Source organism: Rhizophagus irregularis, chromosome 27, assembly GCF_026210795.1.
Source record: "Rhizophagus irregularis chromosome 27, complete sequence".
NCBI classification, from domain to species: Eukaryota; Fungi; Glomeromycota; class Glomeromycetes; order Glomerales; family Glomeraceae; genus Rhizophagus; species Rhizophagus irregularis.
This window is the reverse complement of record NC_089455.1, coordinates 73,517-93,900: the sequence shown is the minus strand read 5'-3', so window position 1 is coordinate 93,900 and position 20,384 is coordinate 73,517. Positions and strand designations below refer to the sequence as shown.

The 20,384-nt window shown below is 28.4% G+C and overlaps 7 protein-coding genes across 9 annotated transcripts; 4 read left to right on the top strand and 3 right to left on the bottom strand.

The window, feature by feature from the left end:
* OCT59_017935 (uncharacterized protein) lies at positions 1-3,547 on the bottom strand. The gene is made up of 10 exons (XM_066148435.1): positions 3,392-3,547; positions 3,193-3,270; positions 3,033-3,107; positions 2,826-2,954; positions 2,534-2,740; positions 2,292-2,453; positions 1,920-2,199; positions 1,078-1,826; positions 780-1,007; positions 1-695 (listed from the first exon to the last, which is right to left on the bottom strand). Exons 1-10 carry the CDS (start codon positions 3,401-3,403, stop codon positions 675-677), a joined length of 1,941 nt encoding a protein of 646 aa, XP_066004368.1. The 5' UTR covers positions 3,404-3,547; the 3' UTR covers positions 1-674.
* A 1,355-nt stretch (positions 3,548-4,902) lies between these two features.
* OCT59_017934 (uncharacterized protein) lies at positions 4,903-6,359 on the top strand (the record flags this gene model as incomplete). Of its 2 annotated transcripts, none has more annotated exons than XM_066148434.1 (5): positions 4,903-4,990; positions 5,078-5,320; positions 5,392-5,735; positions 5,820-5,897; positions 5,985-6,359. In XM_066148434.1, the coding sequence occupies 5 exons, from the start codon at positions 4,903-4,905 to the stop codon at positions 6,018-6,020; spliced, it is 789 nt and encodes a 262-aa protein (XP_066004367.1). In that variant the 3' UTR covers positions 6,021-6,359. The 2 variants fall into 2 exon arrangements, with proteins under 2 accessions (XP_066004367.1, XP_025186891.1); XM_025313584.2 differs by having other exon boundaries at positions 5,983-6,359.
* OCT59_017933 (uncharacterized protein) lies at positions 6,208-8,503 on the bottom strand (the record flags this gene model as incomplete). The annotated part of the gene is made up of 5 exons (XM_066148433.1): positions 6,208-7,218; positions 7,290-7,418; positions 7,512-8,221; positions 8,322-8,404; positions 8,495-8,503. 5 exons carry the CDS (start codon positions 8,501-8,503, stop codon positions 6,638-6,640), a joined length of 1,512 nt encoding a protein of 503 aa, XP_066004366.1. The 3' UTR covers positions 6,208-6,637.
* An 893-nt stretch (positions 8,504-9,396) lies between these two features.
* OCT59_017932 (mitochondrial 37S ribosomal protein uS15m) lies at positions 9,397-10,297 on the top strand (the record flags this gene model as incomplete). Its single annotated transcript, XM_025313582.2, has 3 exons — positions 9,397-9,460; positions 9,539-10,009; positions 10,086-10,297. 3 exons carry the CDS (start codon positions 9,397-9,399, stop codon positions 10,295-10,297), a joined length of 747 nt encoding a protein of 248 aa, XP_025186889.1.
* Positions 10,298-10,315: 18 nt separating this feature from the next.
* On the bottom strand, positions 10,316-12,443 carry OCT59_017931 (the record flags this gene model as incomplete). Of its 2 annotated transcripts, XM_066148431.1 has the most annotated exons (13): positions 10,316-10,701; positions 10,793-10,873; positions 10,962-11,022; positions 11,101-11,167; positions 11,235-11,331; positions 11,416-11,490; positions 11,561-11,593; positions 11,677-11,739; positions 11,810-11,927; positions 12,003-12,067; positions 12,147-12,238; positions 12,325-12,346; positions 12,429-12,443. In XM_066148431.1, 13 exons carry the CDS (start codon positions 12,441-12,443, stop codon positions 10,579-10,581), a joined length of 912 nt encoding a protein of 303 aa, XP_066004364.1. In that variant the 3' UTR covers positions 10,316-10,578. The 2 variants fall into 2 exon arrangements, with proteins under 2 accessions (XP_066004364.1, XP_066004365.1); XM_066148432.1 differs by having other exon boundaries at positions 10,962-11,167.
* A 1,071-nt stretch (positions 12,444-13,514) lies between these two features.
* Positions 13,515-15,827, top strand: OCT59_017930 (uncharacterized protein). Its single transcript, XM_025313580.2, has 3 exons — positions 13,515-15,241; positions 15,331-15,405; positions 15,543-15,827. The coding sequence occupies exon 1, from the start codon at positions 13,590-13,592 to the stop codon at positions 14,955-14,957; it is 1,368 nt and encodes a 455-aa protein (XP_025186887.1). The 5' UTR covers positions 13,515-13,589; the 3' UTR covers positions 14,958-15,241; positions 15,331-15,405; positions 15,543-15,827.
* A 346-nt stretch (positions 15,828-16,173) lies between these two features.
* On the top strand, positions 16,174-16,455 carry OCT59_017929 (uncharacterized protein; the record flags this gene model as incomplete). The annotated part of the gene is made up of 2 exons (XM_066148430.1): positions 16,174-16,209; positions 16,291-16,455. 2 exons carry the CDS (start codon positions 16,174-16,176, stop codon positions 16,453-16,455), a joined length of 201 nt encoding a protein of 66 aa, XP_066004363.1.
* Positions 16,456-20,384: the final 3,929 nt, after the last annotated feature.

Below are 20,384 nucleotides of genomic sequence, written 5' to 3'. Positions count from 1 at the left end.
GATAATAAAACAAAAATATATATATTATTATAAATAATAAAATAAAATAAATGTGTATGATAAATAAACCAACTCTTAATCTTGTTAAATTCGAATTATACATGTATAATGTAAAAGAGAATCTTCCTTTTTTTTAATGAATTCAATGAATTCTGATTCTAAATAAAAAAAATGTCCAAAAAAGAAAATTGTCCCTAAATACAATTTAAGTGATCGAATTAATAAAGGTTCAAAAGTAATAAAACACATAAAATTTCATGAGATAAAATTTATGTTATGGTAACATTAAACAAAAAGGATGTTTAGTAAATTAAACGGTAAATATAAAAAAAAAAATATTTCAATATATTAAATTAATTGTCATAAATATATAAAAAAGAATATCATTCATTAATTCGCATGGTTTTTTCCTTAGTTGGGCTATGACGATAGAATTATAATAATTATAACAGCCATGTTAATTTTAGAATTAATTATAAGTCAATTTTCATTTCATAAACAATCATGTACAAAATACTTTTGAACCTTTTTTTAACTCATAAAATGGGATCTGAGGTATCTTTTACAATACGTTCCAGCTCGAAGAACCCATCTTAATAAAAAATCCTCTATTTCTCATTTAAGTTTTTTTTTTAATTTATTTTTTACTTTTACTTTTATTTTTTGGGGGGTCATTATTCCATTTCTATCCATATCTATAAATAAAAAAAATATTTAAATAAATAAATTTCTAATTATTTCGAATTTTATTATGAGATTCATAAAAACACAACAATTACCTCCATTCTACCAGTATCGGTTGCGGCATCTGGAACCATTGATATAGCCATCTCTAAATCATCCTGATCTATCATTGTGACCATTGTACCATCTTCGTCCTTATATTTTAATTGCAGCGATGCACCTATAGCAAATTTTTCTTGTATCCGTTTAATAAGATCTGGGTATCTTATATTTGCTGAAACCAAAACTACACGAGTGTCTTTATGATAACATTTAATCTTAATCTAAAATAAAGAAGAAATAAGAAAGTGTGTGAAAATTTTGATAACAAAATAAAATCTATTTATTACGTACCTTTGTTGGTTTTTGTAATGGTCCACTATTATTAATGAATGAAGATTGTGTTGACATATGTTTTTGTGGCGGAGGAAGCATTTCGAATTTTGTCTCGTCGTCATCACCGTAACCATAACCATCTTCATCGAAAATTAAACTGGCATAATTTTCTTCGCCGTTATCTGCCATAGGTGGAGTTATTAAACCGCCTTGCGAAGATAAAGGAGATGGTTTGAAACCCATTGCTCTTCCAGGTGAACTCGCACCACGACCACGCAAACTTGGTGAACGAGCAGGTGACAAAGGTGGACCGGGATTTCTATTGCTAATATTATTACCATTATTTGGTGAGTTATATGCACCATCTCCATTATAATATGGATCACCTCCAGACTTGAAATCATACACTTGACTATAATCTTCATTACTCAGTGGTGGACTGACAAGATTATTATTCGAGTATTGGTCAGCATTCTGGAAATAATCGTTATAACCTTGATCATCATCCGAAACTGACATTTTCGACATTTGTTGCTGTAAGAATTGGGCACGACCCTGTGTGTTTGATCTTTGAGGCATTGCTCTTGAATTTCCTCTACCTCTTAAAGAATTCATTCTAGGTGGACCATTTCTTAATGAATTTGAACGATTAGGGGGATCTCTCAAAGAATTAGATCGCATAGGACCGTCTCTAAGCGGTGGTCCACGATTAGGAGTTCTTAAAGAGTTTAATCTACCAGGAGGATTTAATGAACCACGCCCGTTATCTACAATATTAGAACAATTATATTATTATGAATTCTAACTGTATAGAACTTGACTCTTCTTGTCCTAAACCCATTGAATCAATGACATCATACCATCAGGAGCAGGTGACCTTCTGCCCGGAATAAAACCATTAGAAATTTTATTATCATCAGCATATGGTAAAGTAGGAGAACCTTCAATTTGAGGAGGACGTCGTTTACTTGGATTTCTGACCGCTTTAGTGGGAAATGGAGGTTCTCTTGCATTGGTAGACAATGATCGAGGTCTAGATGGTTCAGGTGATTCCGGTCGTGATTGTGAACTCTCAAATTGCATAACAGTACCTTCAGTATTAGCCTTTGTAATTGGTGTTGTTGTATTTTGTTGTTGTTTCTAATTTTGGGGTTCAAATATATAATTTATACATATTAATCATCATATATAATTAATGATATAAAAATAAAAATTTAATTAATTTTATATACCTTTTGTTGTTGAGCACCTGAGAAACCGGTGAAAGCATCTTCAGGGTCTACAGCAGCAACCAATTTTGCTTTACCTAAATAATCTTTTGTCTTCACATTCTTAAGTTTTCCTTCAGGAGGTCTATAAATTACTCCAACTGGAATTGAAAATACAGTGAAACCCTATAATACGGGGGAATATTAAAAGAATATAAGATTAACTAAAATTTCCAATTATTAAATATTTTAAAAAAAGTGCTTACTTGACCCTGAACCGAAATGGCTTCATCAATAACATCATGTTCTTCTGTTTGTTTTTCTTTTTGGGATGATGTGAAATCTCCCATACCCTGCTCCGTTTTACCAAGGTATAAGTAACAAAGACCGCGATTAAATAGAATTTCACATGAGTAAAGTCGAAACTTTAACCCTAATTGTTCATAGTCTATAAGCATATTTTTACGAAGGTACTATAAAAAAAAAAGAATAAATTTTTTAAAATAAATGCTAAATATATTTTTTTTTTTATGAATAAAAAAGAAAATATCAAATTACCAATAAAGAATCATTGAAATTTCCTAAAGCTTTCTCAAATTCACCCAACAGAAAATGTGAAACACCCTTTTGAAAATATGCTACGGCAAAAAATTGATCTAATTTAACAGCTTTTTTATATTGTCGACACTACACAAATTCTAAAATTATTAATAAATAAAGATCAGAAAAGAAAGAAAAAAGAAAAAAAAAATTCAATTGACATACCGCTTCTTCATGTTCACCGAGAGTGGCATATATCAAACCCATGTTAAAGTGAAACTTTGCGGAATCCGCTATAGTCTAATAAATTTAATATATATAAGATGAATAAGGAAAGAGATAAATTATAATTATATGAATTATTTAGATCAGTTTTTAAGCATACTTCAAATATTTCCAAAGCTTTATCGAAATCTTCTGCATCATAAGCTTCGACAGCGGCACCCCATTGTTCTAACTCGTACTATAAAGAGGAGCAATAATAATTTAAAATGTAAAAACGTCAGCATTATTGTCAGAAGTGGGAGTAAAGGAGGATGGAATTTTAACAACAAGAAAATTTATTGCTTAAAAGTCATAGCAACCTTCAATGCCATCTACTTTGAAAGTGTAATATATGATACCGGTTGAATAATAATAATAAAGAGTAAAAATGTTTTAAAAAATTATTGTTCTAAAAGAATGATTTAATATTTAATATAGGTATATTTATGAGAGAGAGGTAGAAAAAAACTTTATTTGAAAAAAAAAAATCGTTTTTTTTAGTGAAAAACTGCTAATATAATAATAAAAAAAATGTTACATGAAGGGGAAGAGTAACACAACAAAATTACCAAATCAGTAAGTTATAAATTCGGGGAATTGTGTATTTAGTATTCTTTTTGATTGACAAAGGGAGTAATTTAATAATAATAAGTTAAATACATTGTTTAAAGTTAAAATCGTTATTTGCGTGCAGGAATAAAAGTAAAACGAAACAACAATTAAAATTTCAAATATAAAGTTTTAATCGATAAATTTTTGTCGAATTCTTCTCTTTAAAAGAATTTGTTAACATATTCTTTAAGTAATAAGATGCAAAATGTCGATTGTCCCCATTAACAAAAATTCCAATAAAAGAAATTCGTAAAACCATAAAAAAAAAATGCAAATTATTACTAGTTGGGAATATTTTTTTTATAAACCGAAAAGGAAAAGAAAAAAAAATCATACCATGTTAAAATAAAACAAAACAAACATCATAAATATCAGCTCATTTTTGAAACTTTTTTTTTCTTTTGCAGTTTTGTAAATCTATATATCAAATCTGAAACTATTAATATTGCATTAAATAAATAACAACGCAATGTAAATCAAGAATTTCATCTCAACCTCGTACTTAACGTACGTCAGTGGTTTTATTCTTTAATTGGTGCAAATTTATGGGTCCTTCTTACAAGAGTATTCTTAACTTGGAAATTTCCATAATATTAGTTTAATTAAAATAAACAAATAAATAACGATATCGACAACAACAACAAAAAAGAGAAGACTAACATGATTTTTTTTAAACAATTAAAATATTTTTAATTGCATCAAATTAGAGAATCGTAACCATATTAAACAAATCTAAATAATTTTTAAATGAATTCTTAAGAAGCATTATAACGATTCACGTGATGTTGTTAACGTGAACACGTTTCATGTGTGTTTCATATGCTTCCATAGTTTCATATTCTCAATAAACTCAGTTTTAACTTTTAAATGTCGATCTATTATATCTATTATCTATTATTTTACAAAAAAGATCAAATTGATTTTTTATTATGTAAAATTGCTAAATCTTGATCTACTATTAGATCATTAGATGTATTACAAAAAGTTCCGGATATCAACGAGATTAATGAGATTTTTGTTTATTTTTAGTATGACAATTTTTTAGATTTAATTTCGCTAGTTTTTACTTAAAAATAAGAAAAATAAAGTGAAAAAAAAAAATTCTTTCCCGGTTTTCCCTTTAAATAATAATCATTAATTTTTATAATTTAATAATAATATTGTATTTAATTATTGTTTCCTTGAATTTTATTTAAATAGAAACAAAATATAGATAATAATGGGTTCTGTAAAATCAAATAAAATCATTTCATTACCTTCACCTTCTTCAGCATCAAGGAGGATTGAATATCCATTTTGGTTTGGAGGTATAATTGTTTTTTATTAATTTAGATTTAATTTAATTCCAAAATAAAATATTTATCTTTCTCTCTCTCTCCTTCATAATATTTAAGGGGCGGCATCATGTATTGCTTGTACAGTTAGTCATCCATTAGATTTAACCAAAGTAAGGTTACAAACAACACATGGAGTAAATAAAGCATCAACAATTTATACCATGATACAAATAATAAAAACTGAAGGTATTTTAGGATTATATAGTGGTTTATCCGCTAGTATATTAAGACAAATTACTTATTCTACTATGAGATTTGGTGTTTATGATAAATTGAAAAATTTAATATCAAAAAATCAGGGTAAATATTCTTTTTTTCGATTGTACTGTATTTAATAAATTTAATTAATTCATTTTTTTTTTTTCATCTAGAACAATTGCCTTTTACAAAAAAGATTTTATGCGCATCAATAGCTGGATCTATAGGTGGAGCTTTTGGTAATCCAGCAGATTTAGTTATGGTTCGTATGCAAAATGATGCAAAATTACCACTAGAAAATCGTAGAAATTATAAACATGCTCTTGATGGATTATATCGTATTGTAAAAGAAGATGGTTTTCGAGGTTTAACAAGAGGAATTGGTCCAAATGTGAATCGTGCTATTTTAATGAATTCTTCTCAATTGGCTACTTATGATCAAACCAAACAAATGTTATTATCTACTAAAATTTTTAAAGATAATATTATCACTCATTTTGTTAGTAGCGTTATGGCGGTAAGTTATATATATATATATATTTATTTATTTATTTATTAATATTTGTTTTAAATAATTGATTATATATATTTTATTTAATAGGGATTGGTGGCTACAACTGTTTGTTCTCCTGTTGATGTTATTAAAACTCGTGTTATGAATTCTTCATCACAAGCAAAGGTAATTTAATAAATTATTTAAGAATTTATTCATTCATTTATTTAAGAAAATTTTCTTTCTTACTTCTTTTTCTTTTATTAAATAGAGTATTATGCAAGTTTTATCAACTATTATTCGTGCTGAAGGTCCTTTAGCTTTATTTAAAGGTTGGGTACCAGCTTTTGTAAGATTAGGTCCACATACTGTTGTTACTTTTATGGTACTTGAACAAATTAAAAATTTATATGATAAAAGATTAGCTTTTAAATCCGAAAAAGCTAGTGCTACTTTATCTTGATTTAAGATAAAAATATTATTTTTTTTGTCATATATTTTTATATTATATTTATTCATATTTAATTATATAAATAGATAATAGACAAGATTTATAGATTATTTAATGTGAGGACTTTTTTCGGTATCTTTCTACGGTAATATTATTTAATAAAAATGACGTTAAAAAAATTTACGTCGCTTAAACTGAAATCTTCTGAAAGGCAGTATCATAAGTTAAATAGTAGAAACTTGTGAAAAATAAATAAACAGATCATTTACTTTATTAATGAATGAGAAATATAATTATAAATATATATCTGATATAGTAATAAATAAATAAATAAATAAATAAATTAAAGGAATTGGTGGAAAACCAAAAATGAGTTAATACCAGATTTTCTAAGATCACATATGATGATTTACTAAAATGTTTACTATATATATATACAAAGATAAATGCTTAAGTGTAACAGTATGAAATTATTTTATGATTCCGGATTTAATCCAATTAAATATCTTAAACTATTCCAAATTCTAGACATAATCTGTTCTTCAGTATTTTTAATGGTTTTAATAGGTTCATTCAATTCCTCAACATGATTATCAATAATAAATGATATAGCATTTCCACCTTTATTAGCAACTTCGTCATAGATTTTTTCTGCTTCAGGTAACATATCTAATAAATAATCGGCACGAACTTCATCCAAAGGATGTGAAGCAAAGAAATCTTGCAAATTTTGAATAAGAGGATAATTTTCTTCAATTCCATCCGTTCGGACAATTTCCTCTTCAATAATTACATTATCTTGTAAGTGTGTCTCAGTCTTAATTGGATTATTTAATGATGATAAATATTTCCATAATTCTACGGCTTTCTTTGGATGATATCCTGAAAGTGCCATCAATTGTAATCCAACTATATCAGCTTCTTTTTCTGCTCTTTGATTATACCTTCCTGTTGTATATTTTTCAATTAAACTTTCTGTTGCTGAATTCAAATAATCATTTATTAAAGGTCCCAATGCTGAGAGAAATGGAAACCATAACAACGTGCGAGCCGTATCTAATTAAAGGAGAAAAGATGTTATAATTCTAATTTTAAATAAATTAGAAAATAATCTAATTTAAGGGTACCTGCAAACATGAACAATATTTGACTAATTCCAAATGGTTCACTTGAATGACCCTGTATAATATGAGCAATTTCATGAGATAATGTGAATGCAAGATATTCTTCATCATAATTAATCAATTTGAGCCAACCTAAATTAAATTATTTCGTACAGAATAGACTAAATATTAGGATATTAGGAAGGAATTCACGCGAGAATTTTGAAAATAAACGCGTAACTTTACCAGTGAATATGACAATTTTCTTGGAAGCACCAAAAGAAACAGCATTAAACACATCATCTTCTTCAATAACGTAAATTTCAAAATGTTTAGGATTTTTTTCACCTTGTTGTATATTCGTATTTTTATCACTCATATTATCAACATTTTCTTCTATAATATTAGCAGCTTTCTCTCCACTTTCTTTATCACTTAAATTTTTGAATGATTTCAAAGTCATTAAATCATCGTTTAAACCTTTAACTAAATTACTCGCGACATGATAAACTAACTTGCTTTCAAGTCTATCTAGTGAGAGGAAATTATTTTTATACTTTTCCACTTCATTTTTAAATGCTAAATCGCAAAGTTCACTTTCTTCTTCTTCCGACATAAATTTAAACCTGAGACGTCCTGTATGTGGTGCTTTTTCTATACCTGCTAAAATTAATATACAAAACCCTGTTAACGGCATTACCGTTGTTATAAATAACAATAAACGTCTTCGTCGTCCTGTTTTTGGATGTTTACGTAATGCAAGAGGTAAAAATGAGAATAATAAATTACTAAGTTTACGTATTACCAATACTGCATTGACTGTTTTAAATGTTATAAAAGAAGTCGCTGAAGTCGGTTGTGTTGCATGAAAAGGTCTACACTGATAAATTAATGACTTTGGTACTAACTTTTGTGAAGTTGAAAGTGAAAAGCTACTAAGGTTGTTATTAAGAATTCTTGGAAGGTGTAGACCATTATTTGTTAAAGTTGTTCGCTTTATGTATTGTAACGCATTTTCTGCTCTTTTTTGGTTTTTTATAAGTCTTATTCCACTACATTGAAGACCAGCAGCTCTCGCCTTTATCGAATGTACAACCCTTAAACTTATCATTTCGCCTAGCTTTCCTAGCTTTCAAGATCTTATTAAAATAAAAAAATTAAAAAAATTAAATTTAATTTTAGATCAGGTTTAATATAAATAGGTGTTTAATGAAGATAAAGTTACTTACGCAACACATTTTTCACAGAGTCGGTAGTAAAACGGACATAAAATTCCTTTTGAAATGTTTCTTCTAATGGTATATACTTAGTACAACCATAATTGATAATCCGTTATATAACGATTACCAAATTTAGTAAGATCCTTGATTATTGATTAGATTTCGGATTCGTTACAATGAAATGCACCGAAATGAATATACACATTAATCGAAAGAATAATCCTTTTCATATCTAAAATCTAAAAAAGTTTTTAACATTTGCACTTTTTGATTTTCATTGTAAATATTGCAAAAGGGTTTTAAACATATTTTATGATCGGTTGGAATCATTCATAATGAATACGATCAAAAAATCGAATCAAATGATAACAAAATATGAAGAATATTTTTGGTTAAATATCCTTTAATTTTTTTAATTTTTCCTCTCATCCTGCGCACATGACCAAAAATTTTTTGTGGGCGCAAAAATTTTGGTCATGAGCAGTTTTTAATTTTTGTGTGCGCACATTGAATTCCTGGAACTGAGTTCCAGGGAATTTATATGACGAGTCCTATATGGAATTCTACCTATCAGTATAAAAAGGCAAAATTTACAGCAAACCATAAAGCAGTACTTTGAATGGCCTAGTTCGAACAATCATTGCTTGTATGTTTATTTAAAATACTATATGTTGATTCTCGTAATCCATTATAATGAAAGATTTCAGAAATTTTCAATTTTAAATAATGATTTAGCAAATTAATTTTGGAGTATATATTATATTGGCAATTTTTCCTTGATTGATTATATTCGTCAAGACATTCTGTACTGACGATCAAAAAATACTCATTGCGTATTTTTAATTGGTCAGATTAAAATTTTTTTTTTTACACTCATCTCTTTTTCTGTGCCGTTATATTTTTATTATAATATGTTTTCTTATTATAAAAGATATTTATTTCCTTCAAGTAATAAACTCTTTACAACGTTGAAGGGTAAATTAATTTCAAATATTATTTCCTTCTGGTTTCAAACTCGTTTTAAAAACTAAAAAAGAAAAAAATTGAATATAGCGCGTTTATTTCACTCTACAACTCTCATACAAAAAAGTCATCCAAGAGAAATAAAACGTCGAAATATTGCAAAAAAAATATCAAAATTGCAACAAGAAAATTCGAAAAGATCCAATGTTATAACAGGAATACCAACACCATTTACAAATTCACTTTTACGTCCTTCACAAATTTATACTTCAGCTAATTCTACATCATCTCCCTCAACTCTTTCATTATCTGAAAATAAACAATATAGGAATTTTTTTTTGGATGGAAAAGATGAAGAATTTTTATTTAAAATTGCACCAGATATTATAATAGAAAATTCTACAACAGAACCAGAAAAAGAATTAGGAAGAGTTCAAATACTTAAAAATTTAACTGGTCTACATAATGCTAGCTCTAAAGGTATTTTATTACATAATATTCAATTAGCTATAAAAGAATTTGCTAGAAAAGAAGGTGATACTGGTAGTGCTGAAGTTCAAGGTAAGTAAATTAATGAAAATTATTATTTTTTTTTATCATTAGTATTTCCAAATTAACGTATTAATTTTAACAATAGCTGCTGTTTGGACTGCTAAAATTTTAAATCTTCATGAGCATATTAAAAATAATCATAAAGATAAGCATAATTATAGAGCTTTAAGATATATGGTGCATAAAAGGCAGCGTATTTTAAAATATTTAAAAACGCAAAGTTTAGAAAGATATTTTACCTGTTTAAAGAAATTAGGCTTAGATCAAAAATCCATTGAAGGTGAAATTGTTATCTAATACTTACTTTATATATTTCTATTAAAAAAAAAATTATTTCTTTTATTGAATATATCTTGTTATTTAAGAAACATTATTAAATTATACCAATTTTTTTTTGGTATTTGTAACTAATACAGTATATATAAAAAATAATGATATAGTTTGCTAAATTGTGTATATATATTATTGAATTAACACAAATCTTATCTGGATAAAACTTAGGAATGCGGATTATATGAGGGGAAGGATATTGAATTTTTTAATGGAAGAATTGATAATAAAAATAACAATATGAAAAATTACACGGATGATGCTGCTGCTTGTGTTGATTGTTCCTTTTTACGAATTTCCTCGAAATATGGATGTTGAAGTGCATCTTCTGCACTAAGACGCTTTTCTGGTTGATATTCTATTAATTGCTGCTAGCAATCAAAAAAAAAAAATTTTTTTTAAGGATTAACATTGACTTCTCTAATCAAAAATATTTTACCTAAGAAAGATGATTTAACTCACACTTAATAAATCAATTCCTGATGAATCAAGTTTTGGAAGAAGTGATTCTAGTGGAATTCGATTATAAATAGCAAAATCACTCTACAAAATATTTTCGAAATATTTTGTATATTAAATACTTAATTAAAGATGCAATAATTTATTTATCCATCACTAGATGAAAACATACTTTGTATTCTGGCAACTGTGATACTCTAGGCCACGTTTCCTCTGTCGGGGTTCCTAAAACTGTACTAAAATGGCTAAGGATATAAATATATGATAAAATAGACTTGGAAAATAGGATTGTTTGTTAAAATAAAGGATATTTAAATATTCGCAGTAACTGATCTTTAATTGAGCTTCCTGGAAACAGGGGCCTACCAGAAGCCATTTCTATAAAAAAAAAATGATAAATATAAATAAACATAAATAAAAATCTATTATAACTGATTGTTCTAACCTGCAAATATACACCCAGCAGACCAAACATCAATAGATGTTGAATATTGTCTTGATCCCATTAATACATCAGGTGCACGATACCATAACGTTACAACCTAAGTAAAAAATTCATTAATTATAATATTCTTTTTAAATTATTATTTTTTTTTTTTTTAATATCAAATAAAATTTAAATAAACCTCATGTGAATAACTTCTAACAGGAATTCCAAATGCACGCGCAAGACCAAAATCCGCCAATTTCAATTCTCCTCTCTTAATTGAATAAATTTATGTTAAAATGTGATTTAATTAAAATAATTAAAAATTATGTGAAATTTTTCACCTTATTAATAAGTAAATTCTGTGGTTTCAGGTCCTGTAAATTTTACTTTAATTAGTATAAAATATATAGATAAATAATTTTCAACTTATGAATTTCAAAATAAATTAATATCCTACCCTATGTAAAACTCTATGTTCATGACAAAACGCAATCCCTTTCAGGAGTTGATACATTAATTGCTAAAATAAATAATAATAAAATAAATAAAAAAAATTATAATAACATTAAAAAATGAAAAAAAAACAATACCTTAATTGTGTCTTTATCCAGATCGCCTCCATATGTATCTAAGAATTTCTTTAAGTCCGAATCCAAATATTCAAAAACTAATGTCAGTTTCTTTTCCGTATGTAAGACATCATAAAGTCTTTTTAAAGAAATTAAATAAATTAATTTTAATCAATCCAAATCGGTAAAATATAAAACCGACTAAATTATTCACCTCACTATATTTGGATGTTTTAATTCTTTCAACAATGATATCTCACGAATTGCAGTACAGGGTACCTAATAATATAATTAATTAATTAAGATTAAACTAATTGAATCAATTAAAGTATAAATAGAGTTGAAACAAATACGATACCCCTTCCTCTTCGTTATCTAACCTTATCCGTTTCAACGCAACTACTTCGTTTGAATCTCGATTCTGTGCTTTATAAACGATACCATACGTTCCTTCATTCGAAAGATCCGACCAAGATCCAACCAAAGGTTAGTATATTCTTGATACAACTAAAAGAAAGATATGAAATTTAACCAACCTTCTCCCAATTTTTCAATTTTCTATTATTAAAATAATTATTGTTAATAAATAATTTTATTGACACAAATAATAACCTAAAAAGTTATAAAATAAAAATATTACTTGATATTTGTCCATTTCAAATTATTATGAATAAATTTCTATAAAATAAAAATAGTAACGAATTATATGAAAATAATGAATTTGAATAAAATAATTGTTTATTTCGTCATACTAGAAAATCTATTCTAGTTCTAGTAAATTCACACTATACTATACATCGTAATTTTCATTTATTCATAAACACGGCTAATGCTAAATAGCAGCCGTAAAATTCCAGCCAAAATTCCAGCCTAATATTAGTGTTACAATACAATGGTTGCACCAGAAATATCTCTCCAATAGATCATGAGAACAAAACTGTGTGAACCAAGAAATTACATTACACTAATCTTAGTTTCACGAGAAAAACTTAATAACAAATCTGCAAAGAATTCATATGAATCCGATAAAAGGACAGAAAAAAAAATCGAATCACATTGGTTTCAACGAATCAGATCGATCCTATAACTTGTATCTTAATGGCAGGGAAAGTAACACATGCGTGTCAAATTAAAACAATACAACAATGTAAAAAAAAAAAAGTAATAATAATAACACCACAATCGTAGCATTTTCATCATTCTTTAAAAAATTTTTTTTTCTTTCTGAATAAATGAAAACAATGGGTATTTTAAGAACTTGCAAATTTTAATGGACTTTAGACTTGCAAGTGAACCATCGCGCTGCTATAACAAAATTCTTTATAATGCACCCATTGTTGAAAAAAAAAAGTTTATATTCATGCACAATTTCGTACATTGCCGATTTTTTTTCACCTGTTAATTATTCGTCGTGTAAAACTCGGGTAACGCATTCACAAGTTAATAGAAAATCCAATTGTTTCTTTTGCATAACATTGCATCACTGTTTTATGTTTTTCACTTGCCTATTACCATAAAGGAAATTGAACCCCATCAGCTGATCACGTTCCCCATTTTTTTTCAGATAAATTGATATTATGTAAGATGTTTCTCTGTGCTTCTTTGAGAATTTTTTCCTCTTTCGACAGATGTTACGCCACTCGTATCCATTATCTCTCTTAATCTACATTTTGCATCGTTAATTGATAAATATTATAAATACAACCCCACTTTTTTAATTTTTTCCACAATTCAAAAAAAAAAATCCCTTACTTTTCAAACAATATTCCATTTTTTTTTTTTGCCCTTTACATATAAAATTATGGACGGTATTGACGGTATTGAAGTTAAATATAATGAAAAATATGGAAATGGTTTATACGCTACACGCGATTTTGAAAAAGGCGAAATTGTATTATCGGAAAAACCTTTTATAGTTGTACACCCATTATCTTCGAAACGTGATCGTGCATTCTCATGTACATTTGATATAGATTTGAGTGTATTCTCAAAATTCAAAACATTTTTTGATGCTTCTCCAGAGATTCAAAATGCCATATTAAATAATTTTTATCTTCCCCCTCAAGATCAACTTGAGTCAGCATGGTCTATTATTGGTTCAACATATGTTGACAAGATTATCAAAACTTGTATAAACCGAGTTGAAGCTTGGGCAGACATACCTGAAGAAACTTTCCGTAAGGTCTTCATGATATTCACTTTGAATTCTCATTCTTTCGATTTTGATGGTTCAGCCATTTTCGTATTTGGCAGTAAAATGAATCACTCTTGCGAAGCAAATACTTTTTATCAGTCTATTGACGGACTTGGTGTTCATACAGCTGTCAAAAGAATATCGAAGGGTGAACAGATTACTACAGATTATCTTGGTAAAGATAGTATCCTCTCAAGAGGAGCGAGACACAGGATTCTTCAACGCGCTAAGTTGTTCACATGTGAATGTCCAAGATGTACCGAAAGGATGGATGTATCACGTGGTTTACCTTGTCCAAATTGTAATATTTGTAAAAATCATAGAAGAATGAATGGTGGATATATATATCGGTATCCAATTTTGTCTACAAATGAAAACAAAGCATCAACGGCACAGAATTATTGGCTTTGCGATATGTGTAATTCACGTTTTGAAGATAACAGCCCAAGACTTCATGGATTGTTTGTAAGAGAAACAGAATTAGAAAATCAAATTATTGCTCTAGAAGAAAAATTAAACATTCTCCCATTTATAGATCATTCTCAATTAATTGAACTCTACAATGCTTGCATATCTCACATTGGTACTCGTCATTGGACTTATATCATTATTCTAAAGATTCTTATCCTTTTCGATGCATCTAATGGTATATTCCAGTCCAAGAATGCTATAATTCAAAACCTCGATCAAATTTTGAACTGGTATGAAAAATACGGGTTTGACACTCAAAGATATCTGAGCGTTTTTGTGTTGAGAGTAGCTAATGTATTGATTCATGCTGGCGAATATGCTAACGGGCTGTATTTCCTTGAACGTGTCTTTGAGGATTTTGAATATGAAAGCACATTCGTTCAAGATTATAAGGATGCTTCAGATCTTATGGCTAAATGTCGTTCTGTTTTAGAACAGACGTCATCATTACAGGATAATGTAGTTTCAAATCAAATACACATGGATCCACTCAAAATCGTATAGTTTTAAATGAGTGGGTAACAAAGGACTTTTAGATTTTAGATTTAGACTTTCCATAAATTCTTCATTATTATTGGTGAATGCTGGTTAATTTCACGCTTTTTTCCACTTTGTAATATATTTTGTTTATAGTTGTGTACTTTTTAAATAAATAAAAGATTAATTAAACTTTTTTGTAATTTGTTATTGAGGCAATATTTTTCACATATCTCGGTTTCGCAAAAGTTATATTGACCTGTATCACTTTACTTTCTTAGCTCGTAAATCGTAACACCATAGAACGAGGGGTAATTGTTTCATGTTTGTCATCTTACAAAACTGTCATTCTTGTGTTGTAACTTTGTAACACTTGTACTTTGGTTTGATGACGTGAAAGTTATCAAGAAAGGAAGCAAAGCTTCGATAATTTTGCTCTTAACGAACTCAACGTTATGGAAAATTGAAGTTCCAGGTAAAAGTTGAGAACAAGTATTAGTTACTGAATTAATGTACACAAAAAAAAAAATTAGGTGCATTCATAAAAAAAATTCACAAATTTTTCAAATTGCCAAATTTCTTTTCTATATTAATTATATTATTTTATTACAGTCGGTCAATGGCTAATCGCGATTTTTTTAGAACTAAAATGCCTCCTCTTGCGCGTCAGAAATGTGTACGACAAATAATTGGGAATATCAAACGTTACACAATGGCGTGAAAACGTAGCAGGGCATGCGCGGAAGCCTCAATGAAAACAATGAAAAAAGCTAGAATAGAGGAATATCGTTCGAAAAAATAAGCATGTATAATAGAAACTTTATGTATCCTGGGCAAAGTCCCACATTTGTATTTATTTTTTTCTCTGTATTAATAAAGCGTCTTTACATTTTCCACATAACATTGAATAATTCCCATCGTGTATCAAAAATGTCATACGAATTTGATGAACTCAGGCAAGAAAATGCCAGGCTCAAGGCTGAGAATATGGAGTTAAGACAGAAGCTTAATGCCAGAAATAACGATAAGTGAAAGCTATAACAGATTTTCCAGCCAAGATTGGTAAACTTAACGCCAAAATAGTGAAGCTAGAGAAATATAAGTCAGCTATCACTAAACTTGAGTCTGAGAATGCTGAGTTTAGAATTAGATTTACGAAGTTGGAATAGGATCATGGGCATGCATCAGATCTAGAAAATGTGTCGAATAATCCATTTTTTTCTTGCTCAGATATATTTGGAAGATGTCTGGTGAATTCCCTAAATACAATATTTCGATGGTGAGCCAACCGAGCTAAGTTTATTCCAAGCATCTTCCCCAAAATGAGCTAAATAATCCCATCCGGTATACATTTTGCTAGGGTCCCAATAATTGTCCTTGTCATCTTCATCATCGGTCTCGAATTCATTCCAATCATCATCATCGTCATCTTCGTCATCTTCATCTGCCTCGATTTTGTCATACCCATCAATTTATCTCCGTTTCTTCATCGTCTATTAATCCTAGAGCCTTCAAAAGTTCGTAATCTCCGTCCACAGAACCAAGACCAGAATCGATTAGTAAGTTTTGTTCCATAGCTAATGGAAGACATAATTTACTAGAAAATTACTTACCTTTAATTTAGCTTCTATGAGTTTACTGTGAAGTTGCTCAGCATCTTCTGAAGCAAATTTGCATAAGGAACAAGAAATATATAAACATGATAACTATTACCATAATCTAAACCGACACAGACAAATATATTAGTTATAGAGCAATTTCTCAAAAAATTCGTATCCCGGTCCCATCGCTGTTGATGTTTATTTCATGTTTTTATTGAATAAATTCAATTAAAAAGTATTCAATCGGCTCACAATGGCTCACAATGCTCATTTTAATGCTAACTAGAAGAGAATTTCTCAAAAAATTCGTCCATGGTCGTAGCTATCATATGTTCTGAGTATAATAAATTTTTTACAATAAATTTTTTACATGTCAATTTATGACATAAAATTACTAATTATATTATTGATTGATTGATTGATTGATTAAATCATTATAAATTAGATAGCTAAAAAGAAAATTTTCTTAAAATTTCTTTCGAATATTTTCTCTTACTCATTACTTCAAACGCAAATATGTCATTTTTTCAAAAAGTTGCAAAAGGTAATTTCTAATAGTAAATTTCTTCCTTGTTACGTTACCAAGGTACTTTAGTGTTAACTTTTTCATGTTTATTTTACTGCGCCTGCTGTCATATTTGCAGTCTTCAAGAGAAAGAAAGTTTCTTTCGTTGACAAGCTTACTGAATTATGTTGCGATGAGAGTAAAGGTAATGAAACACGGTTGATTATTTGTTTATATAAATGTTATCAGTATATAGAAAACAGCTACTATTTTTTTCCTATTATGTATGGTATAATTTCTGTGATGTAGTATTGAAAGATCATCAAAACACTTGCCAGGTATACTCTTTTTTGGTTAGATTTTACTAGACGAATTTGAAAAAAAAATGGTTGTAAAATTTATTTAATCTATTAATCTATTTAGTAATCTATTTAATTAATCTATTTAATAATCCTAATCCTAATCAATTATAGAGTAGCGGCCCACCACACCCTCCTTATGAATTCGGGTCTTATTTATATTTTTTTAAAAAAAATTTTTAATTAATAAATAGTAAATTTAATTAAAACTAAAGAAGTAAGAAATTAAAATAAAATTTCGTAATATACAAATTCTACCAACGTTTTTTATGGAAAAATGATTTTTTTTACGTAATGTATGATTACACAGATCACTTGGATGTTTATATTTCTTTATTGATAGTAGTTTACTCGTTGCTGAAGGAGTAATATGAATACGTTTTTAACTGGTGCTTAATGATCAAAAAAATAATATGCAATAATGCAAGTAAAATAAAATCAAATAAAACGTATATTCCGCAAATAATAACCTATTTTTGTATTCTGATTATCTCACTGGTATAAATTATGCGTACGCGTTTCTTTTGTTCCTGCTATTTCTGCTAATTCTGCTAACGTGCTAACATGATAAAACGTGATATCAAATTATATATACGCGTTTCCTGTCTCCCACTGATACCATCTGGGAGCGTAAAAAAAACCCTTTTTTTTTTATAAACTTACATACTTCTTTTTTAAATTATCAAAGCACTAATATCTTTACTTAAGCAATGTCACTGTCAATTATCCGTCATAAAAAGAACAAACGTGGACGTGAGAAAAGAAGTCGGGAAGAGGCAATAAGAATAAGAAATGAACCCATACAGGTAGACAAACTCCTTTCCATTGGGGTTTCTTTGTGAGATTACTGGAACAATCTGTTTAGTGGTGCAGTGAAAAGGTTACATCATATATAAACATATTGCGAAGGTAATTCCATTCATTCTACATGGTTGTTCGGCCTACAATAGGAAGTGCAATTGTGAGATTGCTCAAGGGTGATTATATGTAAGTTGTGAGATCGCTCAAGGGCGATTCCATTCAATCATATGGTTGTTCGGCCCACAATTTAACATGGGATTGCCTGGCCTACAATGAAATGCAACCAATGAAGTTTTTCAAATAAGGTCTGCTGATTCTTGAGGAGGAATTGGCTATGAACTTTCCTTATTTGGAAACTTACGTTTGTATATATGACTACTTAGTGAAACACTTTCACTAACTCCTATTTTATTTTTAGGTTAAAGAGAACAAAAAAAGAAAAAAGATTAGCTGCATCCAATTATATAGATCTAACCGAACTTTACGATAATCATGAACCCCGTGATGATACACCCCAATTATACCCAATTATAATCTTACGTGATTTTGTAATATTCATCACCGGCATCACACCCACCGCGTTTTCACTGTTTATATTTATCTGAGGGGCAAATACTATCTTCTTCTACCATATGCATGTCGATCTTCACCGCATAATATATTTTTACAGTAAGGTGGTAGAAGAAAATAGCACCTGATGGTACAAGAACGATACATTTGCATCTGAAGGACTCTGTTTTTTTTTTTGCCTCGCAAAATTATTTTTTTCACATTCCTTTAAATGTCACCGGTCACGTGGGGTGAAATTTTAATTATAAAAGTGTCTGTGATACTGGGGTAAATCCCAATTATATAGACCTAACCAAATTTGATGATAATCATGAAACCAGGGAAGATGCACCCAATTATATAGACCTAACTGAACTTTATGATAATCAGGCTGTTCCAATTTAATTGTTTGTTTAACGTCCAGATCTTTTGAAAAAATTAAGGGGGAGGGGGGCTTAAGTTAAACAAACTAAATAAATAAACATAGGAAAATTTGAAAATTTCAGGTAAAATTTAAAGGGAATATTTATCACTATATGTTTATTTGCTTTTAAATTTTTTCAAAAATAGAGGGGGTATTTAAAAATATGTGTTTATTAGATCTCAAATTTTTTAAAAGATAGAGGGGGATGGGGGATGTTAAACAAATAATCAAGTTGGAACAGCTTAACTAAATTTGATGATAATCACGAACCCAGTGAAGATGCACCTAATTATATAGACTTGACCGAACTTGAGAATAATATTAAATATAAACTCAACAATATTGACCTGACAAAGATAGGCAATATTCATGAATCCAGTAAAAAAGGTGCACCTGATTATATAGATTTGACTGAATTTGATGATAACCTGACTATTCAGAACAGTATTAAACATAAAGTTTTTCAGCTTGTGAAGAAGTTGGATGTTGAAAAATACAAGATAATATTAAAGATAATAGAGTTAAAGGAGAATGATAAGTTAAAAATGATAGAAAGGATAATGAAAATGAATGAAGCTAAGAAATTTAAGATAATTAAAGAAGAGGAGGCCAAAAAATAAGCAATAGTAAAAAAAAAAGAATGCCATCAATCAATATTATATTTGGAAAATACTTGTAGTATAAGAGATGCACTAGAATTTATTCACTCAAAGGTAAAGATTTCAGTATTCATTTGCTGTTTTTGCCATCCAATTTTCAAATTTTTTTATTTTTATTTTCATCTTTTTATGATAGATATTATTGAATAATAGTCCTCCTATTTTTGAAAAACTGGTAGATAAAACATTATTATGCCTTTTCCAAAATATAAACTTTATCAATTACTTACAGAAAGTGTATTATAAGAATCATTTTAGATTTGATGATGTTAAAAGATGCATATGTGGTTTATATTATTTTATGGACATAACAATCAATAAGTAATATTGGTCGACAAATGAAGTTTTGTCATTAGACGTTATTTTTGAGTATTTCAAAATTCAATAGTTTTATTGTGATGTAAATGGTATATTAAAAACTTTTCCCTATAAAATATCACCCCTATAAGGTTCAGACCTTAACTTTGCTATAAAACTATAGTAAAGATTTTAAGAGATTTGATTGATTAATTCGTTATAGCGAGAGGAAAGTTATTATAATTGTCTGAAAAATTCA

Excerpts from the sequence above, each read along its gene's own strand:
- OCT59_017935 (XM_066148435.1), bottom strand. Across the intron at positions 2,200-2,291 it reads CAGGTGCTCAACAACAAAAG|AAACAACAACAAAATACAAC; the intron begins GTATATAAAATT and ends CCCCAAAATTAG. Across the intron at positions 1,008-1,077 it reads CATTACAAAAACCAACAAAG|ATTAAGATTAAATGTTATCA; the intron begins GTACGTAATAAA and ends TCTTTATTTTAG.
- OCT59_017930 (XM_025313580.2), top strand. The coding sequence starts at position 13,590 with ATGGACGGTATTGACGGTATTGAAGTTAAATATAATGAAAAATATGGA.